Below are 14,721 nucleotides of genomic sequence, written 5' to 3'. Positions count from 1 at the left end.
TGCACAGTATACACTTCTCCATATAGCAAAGCCTCAGGGGAGCCTGGGGTAGCGTTTTCCGCGCTCAGCTCCCGTATCTTTGGTGATGATTACAACGTAACAAAGTTATTGTGACACTAACAATGGGTAACAAATTTCCTGTTACAGCTCAAATCTCCGCCCCTAGGAGCCCAGGAGCGTTTGGAGCGGGGGGAGAGGCTGGTCCTCTAAGTACTACTAGCAGTGAAGGGTTAATTCTTCCGAAGCTCCGCAGAGGGATCGCTGGAATAACAAGGAGTTATTATACTAAATATGCAATGCAGTTATATGACATGAGCCAGTGTAGGTATTAAATGCCGTCGACGTCAATCCTACTATCCGTGTCGTCGTCGTCATCTAGGTCCTCGTAGTCGCCCGCATCTCCACGAGTAGAATCAGCGCTATCGAGGTCGTTGTCGTCATCATCATCGTCGTCGTCGGCTGGAGTAACCGTGTCAGCGGTGCTGCGGAAGTTGGGGTTGGCCGCCCCAGACAGCCACGGCAGCTGGTTGCCTCCAGCCCCGGCGGCCGGCCCAAGGACCCGCCCCCGACCGCTGAACGACGAACCCTGGGCCGGTGACTCGGCACCATGCTCTTTCTCAATTGGGCTGTAACCATTCTCGCGCATCTTAACGACGAGCTCTTGGATCTCCGGCGTGCCAAGCGGCTTAGACGACCGACGTCGGTAGAACAGCAGATAAGCAGCGCCAGTGATGGAGTCCCGAGGATCCGCTTCACGCACCGACGAGTCGTCAAAGTAGTACCACTTGCCGTCGACAAAGTTCTTGGCATATGCCGTGTAGTGCCCACCACCAAGGCCGCCAAAGTGGTTGTCCACAGCAAAAAGGTCGTAGATGAGACCGCTCTCCTGGACTTTGAAGCTCTCGACCAACTCTCGGTCGCCCACGCGGTCAGACATGTCCAGCCCCTCGATGGGGAAGTCGACTACATCGTCAATCTTATCCCGGAACGACCTGAAGCTGGAAAACCGCTTGAGGTGAACCGTGAAGATATCCGGCACCGTCCATAGCTCAATGGTCTTGGTCGCCTGGCGCAGCTCCTTGCACTTGCTACAGTACCAGAGGTCGTCCTGGCCCAAAACCTCAGACTTGGCAAACAAATCCAGGCAGTCATTGAGCTTGATGCCTTCCTGCTTCCGCTCCACGATCTTGCGTTTCTCATGCTCGAGCTCCTCGTTGTGGAACCGCTGCTCTTTGTAGTTGCCGCGAACAGACTCGTATGCTTCGGTGGATGGCCAGTCTAGCACAATGGATTCTCCTTTGTAGACGTATAGCTTTTCCTCAGTCTCATAATCATACAACGACCCCGTATCCTTTGGAGTTGCCATATTGATGGTGAAGTCCGCCGGCTTGGAGCTCTCGGCGAGCGAGATAAAGTCGCCCACGGCACCCGTAGTCATAAACGAGGAGGCAGTAGACATATTGCTGTGAGTGTACATCTCCACGTCGCCATCGGCAGACCTGGAGCCCACGAGTGGCGACTCCCGCCCGCTGTAGAGACCAGACACGTCGTCAGAAACAACATTCAGGGGCGGCGGCTGATTGTCCATTGAAACAGAAGGCACATCGTCCTGGTTTTCGTCCCTGCTAGCCGTGATCTCGATATCCATGTTGCTTCCATTGCTAGCATTACTCGTAGGCGTACCCTGGCCAGTCATGGGAGTAATGTTGGAAGTCGCAGAAACAACAACCTTGCTTCCTGGCTCGAACTCCTGTTGCATATGCCCTTGGTCTGGGTTAGCCACGGGTATCTGATGAGGAGATCCGTCATCACGGTCGCTCAGCGGGAAGATAGACGCCTTGTTGAAACTAGTATGGCTCACCAGGTCCTCGTGGGCCGCCCGCTTCAAGAAATTGTAGCCGATTGGTCGCTCCTTTTGCTCTTGAGGAACGATAAACGAGTCCAATCGCCGATTGAGCTTCTCCGTGACGACGATCCTATCGCGCGCCTCGTTCTTAGTCAACGTGATGAAGAAAGGCAAGCCCGCCAGGCTGCTTGGAGCACGCGTCTCGGGATTGAGCTTGCGATTATACACTGGGACCAAGAACGGGTCATCGTCTGATGCAGTCACCCGGCTAATAGGGCTCCCTTCGATGACTTTATCTGTAACGTCTCGGTCGTATTCGTAGATAAAAACATCGTCGTTCTCGTGGATCTTGTCGGCGACAATTCCGCGGTCTTCGTGGACGGTAAAGAACTTATTGGACCAGATCTCAGCGCACACAAGGCGGTCGGCGTTGAGCCCCAGCTTGTCTGCGACGTAGTCTTTGAGATGCAAGATCGTCGCGTGTCTATCGATGCCCACCTCGATGACCTGGATACGGCCATCTGCGGGCACCACTACGATATCGTGCATCCACGTATTGTCTACGGGTAACGGCAGTGTGAGGTCCATGTACGGGTCGAACGTGATGCTGACCTTGTGGCACTCGGGGCACACCAGCGTAGACCTGTAGAGGCCGGCAAACAGATCGAGGACGACCGAATCGTTCCGCAGCTTGTGCAGGGCCCACACGTCTCTAGCCAGCTGTGCTACCGCCTCGGGGTCATTGACCTTGTCGTCGGGCAGTTCTGGCTTTTCGGTGGCCGGCTTCTTAACGATGCGATTAACGTCCTCGTGGAGGCCGTCTAGAAGGAACGCCAGGAACTCCTGGCTGTCCTGCTGGCCGTATCCGAGGAAGATGCTGTTGAAGCGGCCAATGGTCATTTTGAAGTCCCGCGGGGCAATTGGCAGGTTTGATGGCTTGCCAATGAGCTTGTTCACAAGGGACGCGAATCCTTTGGCCACTTTGCCTTCGCACCCAATGGGATTTGTAGGGTTAAGGTGCTTTTCGTATTCTCCGCCTATCATCGTTAGTCATCAATATTTCAACCAAATTCCTTAATAATTGGTATTCCAAAATAATTGGTGCTCCAAATTAATTGATACTCCAAAATAATTGGTGTTCAAATAACTGGCACTCAAGAATTGGAAAGATTGGAAAGATACTTACTCAGGAAGTAGCTGGCCAATTCCTCAACGTGGGTCAAGCACTGGAGCGCCGAGTTCATATAACACGTATTTCCGAGATTGCTCAGCCCGGTGATGCCCTTCCGCTGCGTCACAGCCTTGGAACCAGACTCTGAGAGCCACCGCCGGCCCTTGAATTCAACAACAATGTACTCGCGCCGCCCAAAGTTCAGCTCGTATAGCTTCTTTTTGTAGTCTTTAAGCTCTTCCATCTCCATGGCAAAGAACTGGCCCCGCGACAGCTCGACTGAGTCGTCGAGATTGACATCCTTGCGGTCCTTGATGCGCCAGATCTTGACGTCGACTTTGATCTCGAAGCTCATGATATCCTGCTCGATGATACTGTTGATCGAGTCTGACAGCGACACTTCGAGGGTAAGTACTTTCAGCGGGCTGCGCCCAAACTCGACGCCATCCAGCACGCGCAAGTGAACCTCCGGACGGTACGCCTCGACCTGATACGATGTCCCGGGCTGCGGCACAATGAGCCGGCGCATAATGGGCTCCGGGTGTGTGCCGTACCAGCGGTCGATGGCCCGGCCCGCCGCACTGGTAAGCGCCGCATGCGGCTGGCTCAGCAGTCCCTCGGCGTCGAAGAGCCCCGCGGTGTTGACGGGCCCGACTTTGTCAGTATCGTCGCTGTTGAAGAAGCGGTCGAGCCATGCCACGGGCGCGATGTAGTAGAGCGTCTCGTCGTCAAACGACCGTGCCAGGCGGTCCATCTCACTGCGAACGAGCTGCTTGCGCTGTGCCATCGTCAGAGCGTCGAGCACAGCGAAGTCGTCTTCTGTGTCCTCTTCCATCGCCTCGCTCACCGAGATCTTGTCGTATGAGGAAGACTCTTCTGTTGACGGTGAATCGCTGAGACTGTGCATATCGCCGATGGATGCTGCCACAGAGGGTGGCTGCGAGTAAAGCGACTGTTGGGAGGCGCCCAGGCTGCCCAACGACTCGTTGGAAGCTTCGAGCACCTCGCTACGCCACCCGTCGCCTGAAGGCTGCGGCGACAGCTCGACCTTCGAGAAAGGCCGCTTATTGCTGTTGCTCCCGCTGCTGCTGGACATCTCCTCTATGCTATCGCTGGACCCCGGGTTAGCGCTCGGCGCTCCGTACGACACCGCGTACTCGCCGCTCTCGTCGCCTGCTGGGGACCGTGGCGACGACCCGATCCGTGCCCCGGGTGAACTAGGCTCAGTCATTATACACGAATCTGGGATACCTTTCTGTCTAATTTGGTCAGCCGAAGGTCACCGAAACACACTCTGCAACAATCTGCCACTCGAAAACTCACCCTTCTAGACCTCAATTGCCCTCGAATCAAGAAACTATAGGCCTCTGGCGTCCGTCTATGGCTTCTGCCTACGACCTGGACAGCCGCCCGTAGAAAAATATTAATCGTGCTCTAACATACGCGTGACCTCAGTACACGTGGGCACACAACCCTTGCAGCCGTCGGCGATCAACCCCCGACATCGCCACTGCCTATAGACGCAGCTTCAGCTATAGGTAATAAGACCCCAATGCACTTGGGGGGGACTGGGAAACCCCCCTGGAGCTCCACTCCGCGGAGATATCTCCAATTTCTCGGCGTAGCCGAGATACGGGGACTTGGGGGCTGGCCCCATGTCAATTGAAGGAGTCTGCGTTGGTCAGACGTGATGTACAGCTGTAACAAGTTGTAACGGGGTTGGGAGTTCCCCGTAACAGAGATGATGTGTTGCGCTGAGGGGCTGTAACAAAACCCTTTTGCCTTTGTTGCGACAAGAATAGGTACTACAGGAAACGGCGGCTAAAGCTAATATGGGAAGGCAAGCGGCATCTCATCTATCCCAACAACGTCGTAGACAAAGTGCGTCAAGATCTATCACAATGCAGTGGTGTACCTATTTTTATTGTACTGTACCTACTGTGTCAAACTGCCTTAGTAGAGGTACTACGATCAACTTGTTCTGCCTTCCTTTTGGAAATGTGTAAGCATTGATATTACCGATAGAAAATTTAGGCACTGAAATGAGTTCTCATTGTCCTAGATTAATATCATTATCATTTGGTTGACCGAGTTGTAAGTAGCAAAAGAATGCTAATTAGAGTATAGTACAATGAGAGTTTGTGGCCCGCAACAGTCCTTCTCACCACTCCTGTATCTAATCGATATGGGTATCCATGATAGGGGTCCCCAACTTGGAGTTGCAAGTGACGTGCATCCACCAATGCTTGAGTGATTAAAGGCGCATCAATGAAAAAGTGAAGTCGCCTCTGTTGAAGGTCAAGTCGCGGCTATGGAATGTGAAGTCGTCCATTTGTGAAGTCGTATCCGTCACCGGTAAAATCGCGGCCGTTAACGGAAGTCGCAGCTGGTAATATGAAGTCGGGGCATCGGCAGGGGCCCGGCCTCGTGCCGCGAGAGCCCCACCACCGAAGTTTCCCCGACCACGGCATCTGCACGGATACCCCAGACTGTGAAGGGCCCCTCGTTTGGCGTGGATTAGATATAATCGTCCCGCATTCTCGTCAATTTTCTTTAAAACTTGGTAAAAAACAACAACAGAATGCAGAGGATAAGATATCTTCGTCCAAGACTGGCGCGGGAGTACTCCACCGGACCTCTCAAGTCTCTATGTATCGCCAACCGTGGTGAGATTGTGGAGAGGGTCACCTCCACGGCCAAAACCATGGGCATCAAGACGACCACCATCTACACCGAGCCCGACAAGAAGCTGCCGTCTGCCACAAGTGGGTCCGTCAACATCTCCCTCGGCGAGACCCCAACGGCCTACATTGACATTGAAAAGGTTGTTTCGGCCGCCAAGGCGGCCGGGTGCGATTCGATCCACCCCGGGTACGGGTTCCTCTCGGAGAACGCGCAGTTCGCCAAGCGGGTCCGAGAAGAAGGTATGGTCTTTGTCGGCCCCCCACAAGCGGCAATTGAGGCCATGGGCGCCAAAGACCGCTCCAAAGAGATCATGGAAGGCGCCGGCGTGCCGTGCGTGCCAGGGTACCACGGATCGAACCAGGATCCGGATTTCCTGGCCAAGGAGGCCGAGCGCATCACGTATCCCGTACTCATCAAGGCCGTGCTCGGCGGTGGTGGTAAGGGCATGCGAATTGTGCAGTCCGCCGCTGAGTTCCACGATCAGTTGGCGTCCGCCAAGTCCGAGGCCAAGTCCTCGTTTGGCGACGAAAACGTGCTGATTGAGAAGTACATCACGACTCCGCGACACATTGAGGTGCAGGTATTCGCTGATCGGCACGGTAATGTCGTAGCTCTGGGCGAGCGAGACTGCTCCGTGCAGCGAAGGCACCAGAAGGTCCTCGAGGAGTCACCAGCTCCGGGGTTGGACGAGAAGACGCGCCAGGATCTGTGGCAGAAGGCCCGGGCCGCCGCCAAGGCCGTCGGATACGAAGGAGCCGGCACCGTCGAGTTCATCTTCGACAACGACACGGGAGCATTCTACTTCATGGAAATGAACACGCGACTGCAGGTCGAACACCCTGTGACGGAGATGGTCACTGGTGTCGATCTCGTAGAGTGGCAGCTGCGGGTCGCTGCAGGTGAGCAGTTGCCTATCCGCCAGGAAGATATTCAGCTCACCGGCCACGCCTTCGAGGCGCGTATCTACTGCGAGGACCCGTTCAAGCAGTTCCTGCCGTCGAGCGGCGACATTGCCCACATGGCGGTGCCTACTACGGGATCCCCGCGGCTCGATTTCACCTTCCGCCAGGGCTCGACCGTCTCTTCGCTGTACGACCCCATGATCGGCAAGCTCATCGTGCACGGTCGGGACCGAAACGAGGCGCTGGCCAAGATGCACACTGCCCTCAAAGAGCTCGAGATTGTCGGCCCTACGACTAATGTCGAGTTTATCAAGCGCATTGTCGTAAACGAAGACTTCGCCGGCGAGAACCCCGAGGCCCTCGAGACTGGATTCATCCCGAAGCACGAGCAGGAGCTCTTTTCGCGGGTGGAGCGCGTGCCTAACGAGGTGTTCGCCCAGGCGGCCGTGGGCGAGTTCTTGAGCAGTGCTCCGGGCAACCTCAATGCATTCAGCGATCTCGGCAGCAGCTCGTGGAACAACATGAGCCGGTCCTGGGAGTACAAGACTGAGAACAACGAGGTTGTGCCCGTCCAGGTTACCCAGGTGGGCAAGAGCCAGTACCAGGTCGTAGTTGGCGGTGAGACGGTAGACGTGCTTGAAGCGCGGTACGAGGGCGAGTCGAGGCGACTCTACGTGTCGTTCAGTACGGGTCAGTTCGTCAACAGCGTAGTTACTGTGCCAAACGAGGTGCACGTTTTCCACGACGGTGTGCACTACACGCTGGCCAAGCCTGAGCCTAAGTGGCTCACCAAGGCGCTGGGTGTCGCCGAGCTCAAGAACAGCGTGGTCGCTCCAATGCCATGTACCATTGCGCGGCTCAATGTCAAGGTCGGTGATAAGGTAGAGAAGGACCAGGAGCTGCTGGTAATCCTGAGTATGAAGATGGAGACCACCATCCGGTCTCCAATGACCGGTGTCATTAAACGAATTGCCCATGATGTTGGGGAAATTGTCAAGCAGGGCACGCTTCTTGTTGAGTTTGAGGAGCAGGAGAATCTATAGCATTATTAATTGAGTGTAGAATTTTACTATTCGTTATGATTCCAACAGACGGAGCTACTCATCACTTTGTAAACTTCCCCTGATCTAGAGGAGTTTGCAGCCGGATCTCTATATGATTGATTGATATCATCTCTGATTAATTTTACTGCGGGTGTCCAAAGATAACCGGGATTCGACTGCATAGTGAATACAAACATTAGTAAACAGAAAAGTCATGGATCAAGCCTATGAGATTCAGGGCGCTTCGTTCTCTGTGGGCATAATCAAACCTAGATCATTCAATTTTATCAACCTTTTCAATCCAAACTACCGGTAACAGTTATGCTTATTTACAACCTGCTACCTATGTGGTAATACTTCTCATATTTGACAACGATTCAAAGAATTTTTATTGTTCTAAATTGACTCAATAGCTACAAATATCAGGTAATAAAATATAAAATCTACTATTCGTATAGCGGCTTTCATCCTTGCGATTTCCGCCTGTTGCTCGGGCGGTTGATCTTTGTGAGACATTTCTCGGTGTCTCGCTTATCGCTATCATTGATTGCGGAGGTCCAAAGCAAGTGTCCGTACAACTCCGTAGATTTGACTTCATAGACTTCAACAACTTATATTCGTGGGATGGAAGCTTGTGCAAACCTTCTGGGTCTCCCCGGAGAGCTACGCCACGAGATTCTCGATTATCTCAATCTTGCCGAATGGCGTGGAATGAGACTGGTCTCGAAACAATGGAACGATCTGTGCCAAACCCGGGTTTGGAGAAAAGTAGCTGTGGGGCCAACCCGCGATATTATCCTAAACTTTCAGGATTACAAAATGTTTAGCGACTTTGATCCTGACATATGGGAAGTTGAATACGACCCTCGGGACACATACACGGCACTGTCCTACAAGCAGTTAACAGAACTAGCACCAAACTGTCAATTCCAAAGTGCCCTGAGGAATAACACCCGAGAACTGTATCTGTACTATAGCCACTTAGGCGCACTGTCAGTAGAAGATAGCGAGCGTGTATGCGAAATCATGGCTGGATTGTTCAAGTCGCTGAACAAAGTTAGGCTCAATTACACACCGGGCTCTTACAACCACGGCTTCCCGCAACTCCAAAGGATGCTGGACAAATGGAAATCCACTGCGGACTTCTGTTTGGAGTTGGTGATCACCAACAGCGATAGAGTGTGCATTGACGTCGACGGCATGAGGATCAAAGAGCTCTTCCTTCACAAACCGTATCAGATTGAAGAAGACCCTCTGCTACCAATCTCAAATACGGACCAAAAAAGTCCAGTCAAATTCACAGACTTGCCTTCCTTGTGCAAGGACTTGGTCACATTGTCGTTAGAGATTGACCGCACCATGTTTCGCACCCATTGGATACCGGTCACCACTAAATACCTCCACCTCAGAAATAACCCCGGCCAGTATAGCTCAACCGCACGATTGGTGGTGCCACATGGAGTAGAGTGCCTCTACATTACAGATCTTTTCGAGTTCGGATGGGGAGCCGACGATACCATGGTTTCAATCCTGGACTGTGTGGACCTCGAAGAAGCTACACAGCTCAAAGTTCTGAGTTATAAAGGACCAAGCGTCTCCACCCAGCTAGAACAGGCAATTTTACACACGCAAAATACCCTCGAAGAGCTCACTGTCCTTTGCTTGAAGGCTTCGTCGCAGGGCACTGATACGTTTTTGGAGCTGGCGCGTCAGGGCCTAGGTCTGAAGCAATTGCGCTTGTCAATTTCTGTGCTCGGGCTCTTTAAGGATCAAGTTACATTTGAGCTGCCCAAACTGGAACAGTTGCAACTTGATTATTACGAGATAGGCTTCCCTCGAGAGGCCCATGCTGAGCTCCAGTGTCTTGAAAATTTCGTTTCGGCATTGCTTCGCGGATGTCCGAGGTTGTCCTCTATTCAGCTGCAATCGGCTAGTAAAATGGACTGGACGGTAATTGCAGGGTGGATTGTGCCTTGCTCAGGAAGGCAGCGAGTGTTGTACAACATAGATATACCCAAAGCCAAGGCATTGTTTGTTAATCATTGATCAATTTTCATTTGGTCACTGTTTAAGCGCTAACCTGTCAATTTGAAATGCATCGAAACTCCTTGGTTTAGTAAACCGTCTTAATGGGGAGACAGAGACGTGCAATTCGCCTAGCATCAATTTCGAGCATTCACAACATTGATATTAGTTAAGCCAGATTTTGCTTGAGCTATTCGTAATTAGAAAAGTTGGTAACCACGCTCGAGGCATGTATGTCCTGCTCTGCGGTTCAGCAGCCAGTCGTATTATTGTTCCCACATGCGAAAAGAGCTAACCTATTTGCAGGTATGGAGCTGGAGCTTTGGCATTGTATTATTTGATTGGTACAACTTGTTCATATAACTTGTATGATCTCTAGTGTATTCCATGTAGAAATATTTTATTCAGTTCTTCGATAGGTTAACCTCAGCATTCCGAGGAAATTGGAATTTTTCAGTTATACTACGCAGGCCAATCCGCTCCTGACAGCCGCAGATTCTCTCCTAGCAAAAAAAAAACAAAGACAGGAGTCCCTCGAATACACAGCACTTTACAGAACCCACAGTATATCGGCCTGTGCTGGCTGGGTGGAGTCGTGGCAGTGTGTGCGGCGTTCCTGCAGGGAGGATGTTTCACGCTACAGCCCTGCCGGTGGTGTAGCCGCATCCATCCCCCTTCCGCCTCCACTTCACGTAACCCGCTTCTTGCATTCGACGACACTCCTGTACGAGATGAAAGGGCACCTTTTGAGCCTCCCGAATGAGCTACTGGCGAGCGTGGCCCAGCACCTCGACAGCGCGAGCCTAGCGCGGTTTGGGTCCACCTGCCGCCGGTGCAACGAGGCGGTTGCCCCTATTCGGTGGGAGACCCTGACCATCATGGCCAAGCAATTCGTCATTCCGTGGGATGGCAACCTGCGCGTGTGTTCACGGCACTTTCCTGACTTTACGCGGTTCTGCCTCGGCGGCGAGTATGACGCCGACCTGCCCATCGTCAACAAGAACCGCGAGTATCTCAAGTACGTGCGCCGACTAAGCATCGCCATTGACCCTGATGAGTTGGCACGGACTACTACTGAGTCGGTAGAGACTAGTAAGCTCATCATGTACAGGTCATGGGTGGATGCGCTTGAGTGGATTTTCCCAAGTCTCAACTTCCTGAACGTCCACATCGCTTACACGGTGTTCCCCATTGGCGACAGCTACATGGCCAAGAAGTTTGTCGCTATGGACGTGGACAAGGTCGTGGCAATTAATCATGCGGGCAGCGACTTGAATATCCTGCCGGGCCTGCCAGTTACGCGGTGCAAGAAGCTTTCGATCAATGTGTACAGCACCGTCAATATCTTGACTCTGTTTGTTCACACAACGGTCGAAGGAACAGAGGAGCTGGAACTGGCGGGATCGGACCACTCGACGCAGCCAATGCTGCCGTTCTTCTCGAGCGACACCCAGGCATTCTTCCAGTTTGCGCGGAACCTAAAGCGGCTGACTCTCACGAATTTGCAGATTTTCGGCCGTTTCATGGCCCAGGCCGACATTCAGAGTCCGGCCGCGTTCACCTGGCTGCCTGAATCTGTGCAGGTACTGCGCCTGAAGCAATGTCTACTGTCAGCTTCGACTGCGGAGCATCCAGTGGGCACCGAGTACTCAATTGGGTACTTCCCAAAGCTGGAGACGTTTGCGATGGAGATTTCCGACACCAACGTTTCCAAGAGCAGCCCAGTGACTATTCATAGATGGCAGATGCCTAACTTGGCTCATTTACAGTACTCGGCGCACCCAAGCATGTTCTTCGAGGACGTCGACCACCGCCTTGAAATGTACCGGTCGACTGCCGAGGAATTCAACCGGTCGGCAGCCCACGTAACCAAATTCAAGCCTAAATCTGCGGACATCAAGATTGGTGTGCTCAGCAAGGACGTTAAGCACAAGTTCGAGACGGCGTTCCTTGACGCAGTAAAGTACATTACGGAGCTTGAGACCCTGGCTCTTCACATGATCCCCGGATTCAGGTACAACGCGGAGTACCACAGCTTTATTGAGAGTCCAGAAGCATTCTACGACATGTTTGAGGAAATCATCAATACCACCCTAACTAAGTTGCCTCATGTGAAGAACCTCTATGTTATAGACCCCAAGGGTCTCGAGACGCGGATGGTGATACAGGGTAAGCTGACAGTGGCTAGAGACCCGGCTTTCCTCCGCCGAGTTAGGGCCCTGCGAGGTGAGAATTGTGTCGGCATCTTCAAGTATGGTAATGTGGACGAGAGTGTGGAGAGCCTAACGCGAATGATGGAGCACGCGAGATTGGCGGCCGACTTGGCGAAGCTACCATCGCCCCCAAAGAAGAACCAGGGCATTATCATTGGATCATAATTAACCCACCCAAGAGGGATCCGGGCATTATCATTGGGCCATAATTGGCCCGGGACTGTATACGAGACCATGTAATTTTCATTTTGAATCAATTAGAGATTATGCTGACTCTTTCTTCAACTACCGTAGTTTGCCCGGCTTTTAACAGGGGTTATGTGTGCGAAGCGATTAAGAACAATTAGAGCATTGATAATGTTTTAACCTCAACGGGTATTTAAGCAATTTTTTGGCACACTATGCTAGGAGCTAAAGAACTGTCCCAACTACTCTATAAGGTAGAATTTTGTCTTTCCTTTCCATAACAATTTACTAAAGATAACATCTACTAAAGGTCCATATCTACCTATTAACCCCTGGAATCATGTGGTATATTTGTTAGAGTGGTTTACCCGTAGCTTTCTACAGACGGTTGCGCACGGCAAGTGGAAGAGCGTAATGGTGGTGGGGATCCAGACAGTACAGACTATTCTGCATGGGGTAAATCCCCTGAGTGTGCGGCTGAGAACCAACTCACGGGCCGCCGAACGGCGGGCTTATGTTACACAATACTTTGGCATGCTAGACCTGCTAGCACCTTTGAAATAATTGATTTATTGGGTTGCTCAGAGGTTCATTTGGATCCAGGGAAAAATTAATGTATTAGACGCCTCATGTCATGTCAATGTATAAGTATGAAGGGGCGTTGTTCCGTGAACCTGTGATGGTCGCTTTTCATGCCACTTGCAGTTTTTTGTATGTTTTTCTTAGGCTAAGTATGGATCTTCGTTAGTTCATGTGGGTATACCTTGAGACTAGGAAGCTCTTTGCAGCCTTCACAGATTCATCAACTGTCATACTCATGCAACCACAACGCATGTAACAGTTCCCAAGAGGATCTTCTTGAGAATTTTCGTTTTGTTTTATATGATCCGGATACTGGTAGGCTACAAAAGCATCCTGACATTGAGTCTACTCAACATCATAACTAAGTTGGTGGTGCTGACTTTACAACTCAAGAGGATTGCTCAATCGCTTGTAGGAAGTTTACGACTAAACAAACTTCTCAATGGCTTGTAGGAAGGAGCTTAAATGGATTGGTCAGAGTATACTGGAAGACAATTAGAATCGTCTTATAGGCTCTCCAGCATTACCGATTGTTTAATAATAGGCATTGCAACAAGGGTTTGCAACGGGGTGCTAACTATTCAACCGACAATCCAATGATTAATATTAATTAGTTAATAGAAGAGCAAACAATAAAAGTATAGCCGCCGCTTACATATCAAGGACAGGGGGATCATTGTGGCGGGTTATCGCGCTTCAGTGCGTCTTCAAACACCTGCTCCGTGTGCTTCCACACCTTTTCCTGCAGCTCCTCGGTGAGATATTCCTCCTTTGTGGTAACTTTGTCGAGCGAGGCCGTGACGAGATACGCGCCCTGAGCAAACTCCTCGCCACCGTAGCCCATGTAGAAGCACTTCTCGGCCGAGTCTTCCTGGCTCATCGCAAACAGCATAACCAGCATGCTCGGGAGCCGCAGCCACACCGGGAGCTCGCGCATAATCTGCGTCTTGACCATCCCCGGGTAAGCGTGCACGAAGGCCATGTCAGGGTAGAGCCGTGCGAACCGCTTGACGGCCAGCGAATTGAAGGTCACAAAGTGGCGGAAGACATTGGGCACGCTATAGGTCTCTTTGAGCCCCAGGTCGTTCTCATTGACTTTGCCCTCCCTCCCGGCGGCGAGCACTGACACAACACGGGCCTGTTCGCCAGATGCCTTGGCGGCCTCCAGCAAGGGCATGAGGTTTTCGACAATCCTCCACCGGCCGTAGTAGTTGACGCCCATTTTGGGGTCAATACCCTCGGCGTTCTCAATGTGCGAGAGATTGAGAAAGCCGCTGGATAAAAAGAGCAGGTTTACCTTTTTTTCGTTGACCGCGATCTCCTTGCACAGCTGGTCACACTCCTTGATGAGTGTGATGTCGTGCTTCAAGAAGTAGAATCGGCTCTGGGGGTCTTTGTTGATCTCCTTGAGCCGATCGAGGATGCGCTGGCCGGCTACCTCGTTGCGCCCGACAATATAAACGATCGGGGACTTGGTGTACTGGGCAAACTTGTACGCCGTGTGCTCACCAATGCCGGAGGTAGCTCCAATGAACACGCCTACGGGGCTTTCTATTGCCACCCGGTTGCGGGAGTCTTCGTTGGCTGATTTGATCTTGCGCAGTGAGTGGTCTACCATTTTGAACTAGTTTTTAATTACTCGTAGACAATTTCCAATCAGTTCCGTTCAATTTTCCATCAATTGTGGATAACCAATTTGTGGGGTATGATGTTGGATTGGTTTTTCGACCGTTGTGGGGTCGATGGGATCGGGCATCTTTCATTCATTCAACAGGTGACTGGGGACCTCAATACCGTTACATAACGCCAAAATAGATAAAATCCTACCCTATACTCCTTTTCTTTTGTCAAATATCGGTATTAGTAATCGCATGCGATTGAAATTATAGATCGTCCTCATTTCTGCTATGCGGAGGTTTGGCACCCACAGAGTACTTGGAGTGTTAACAGTTCTTCCACTTTGAGTTCAATCAATTGCTGTGGATAATTGTAATTTGATGTTCTATTATTATAAACGAGCTCCTAGTCATAGACTGATGCCAATACAAGCCTTTTCCGCTATCACTCT

The 14,721-nt window shown here is 51.6% G+C and overlaps 6 protein-coding genes across 6 annotated transcripts; 4 read left to right on the top strand and 2 right to left on the bottom strand.

Annotated features, from left to right (window-relative positions):
• Positions 1-328: 328 nt before the first annotated feature.
• On the bottom strand, positions 329-4,402 carry UBP12 (putative ubiquitin-specific protease UBP12; the record flags this gene model as incomplete). Its single annotated transcript, XM_076686908.1, has 3 exons — positions 4,341-4,402; positions 3,033-4,272; positions 329-2,883 (listed from the first exon to the last, which is right to left on the bottom strand). The coding sequence occupies exons 2-3, from the start codon at positions 4,246-4,248 to the stop codon at positions 329-331; spliced, it is 3,771 nt and encodes a 1,256-aa protein (XP_076538837.1). The 5' UTR covers positions 4,249-4,272; positions 4,341-4,402.
• A 516-nt stretch (positions 4,403-4,918) lies between these two features.
• Positions 4,919-5,271, top strand: TRVA0_046S00364 (uncharacterized protein; the record flags this gene model as incomplete). The annotated part of the gene is made up of 2 exons (XM_076686907.1): positions 4,919-5,019; positions 5,145-5,271. 2 exons carry the CDS (start codon positions 4,919-4,921, stop codon positions 5,269-5,271), a joined length of 228 nt encoding a protein of 75 aa, XP_076538836.1.
• A 327-nt stretch (positions 5,272-5,598) lies between these two features.
• On the top strand, positions 5,599-7,647 carry TRVA0_046S00342 (uncharacterized protein; the record flags this gene model as incomplete). The annotated part of the gene is made up of 1 exon (XM_076686906.1): positions 5,599-7,647. One exon carries the CDS (start codon positions 5,599-5,601, stop codon positions 7,645-7,647), a length of 2,049 nt encoding a protein of 682 aa, XP_076538835.1.
• Positions 7,648-8,271: 624 nt separating this feature from the next.
• Positions 8,272-9,693, top strand: TRVA0_046S00320 (F-box protein; the record flags this gene model as incomplete). Its single annotated transcript, XM_076686905.1, has 1 exon — positions 8,272-9,693. The coding sequence occupies one exon, from the start codon at positions 8,272-8,274 to the stop codon at positions 9,691-9,693; it is 1,422 nt and encodes a 473-aa protein (XP_076538834.1).
• A 710-nt stretch (positions 9,694-10,403) lies between these two features.
• Positions 10,404-12,050, top strand: TRVA0_046S00298 (F-box protein; the record flags this gene model as incomplete). The annotated part of the gene is made up of 1 exon (XM_076686904.1): positions 10,404-12,050. One exon carries the CDS (start codon positions 10,404-10,406, stop codon positions 12,048-12,050), a length of 1,647 nt encoding a protein of 548 aa, XP_076538833.1.
• A 1,276-nt stretch (positions 12,051-13,326) lies between these two features.
• TRVA0_046S00276 (uncharacterized protein) lies at positions 13,327-14,271 on the bottom strand (the record flags this gene model as incomplete). Its single annotated transcript, XM_076686903.1, has 1 exon — positions 13,327-14,271. One exon carries the CDS (start codon positions 14,269-14,271, stop codon positions 13,327-13,329), a length of 945 nt encoding a protein of 314 aa, XP_076538832.1.
• Positions 14,272-14,721: the final 450 nt, after the last annotated feature.

The sequence above is a fragment of the Trichomonascus vanleenenianus genome (assembly GCF_965637985.1).
Source record: "Trichomonascus vanleenenianus strain CLIB 3782 genome assembly, contig: TRVA0_046S, whole genome shotgun sequence".
Lineage (NCBI taxonomy): Eukaryota > Fungi > Ascomycota > Dipodascomycetes > Dipodascales > Trichomonascaceae > Blastobotrys > Blastobotrys vanleenenianus.
This window is presented reverse-complemented; position numbering and strand designations above follow the sequence as displayed.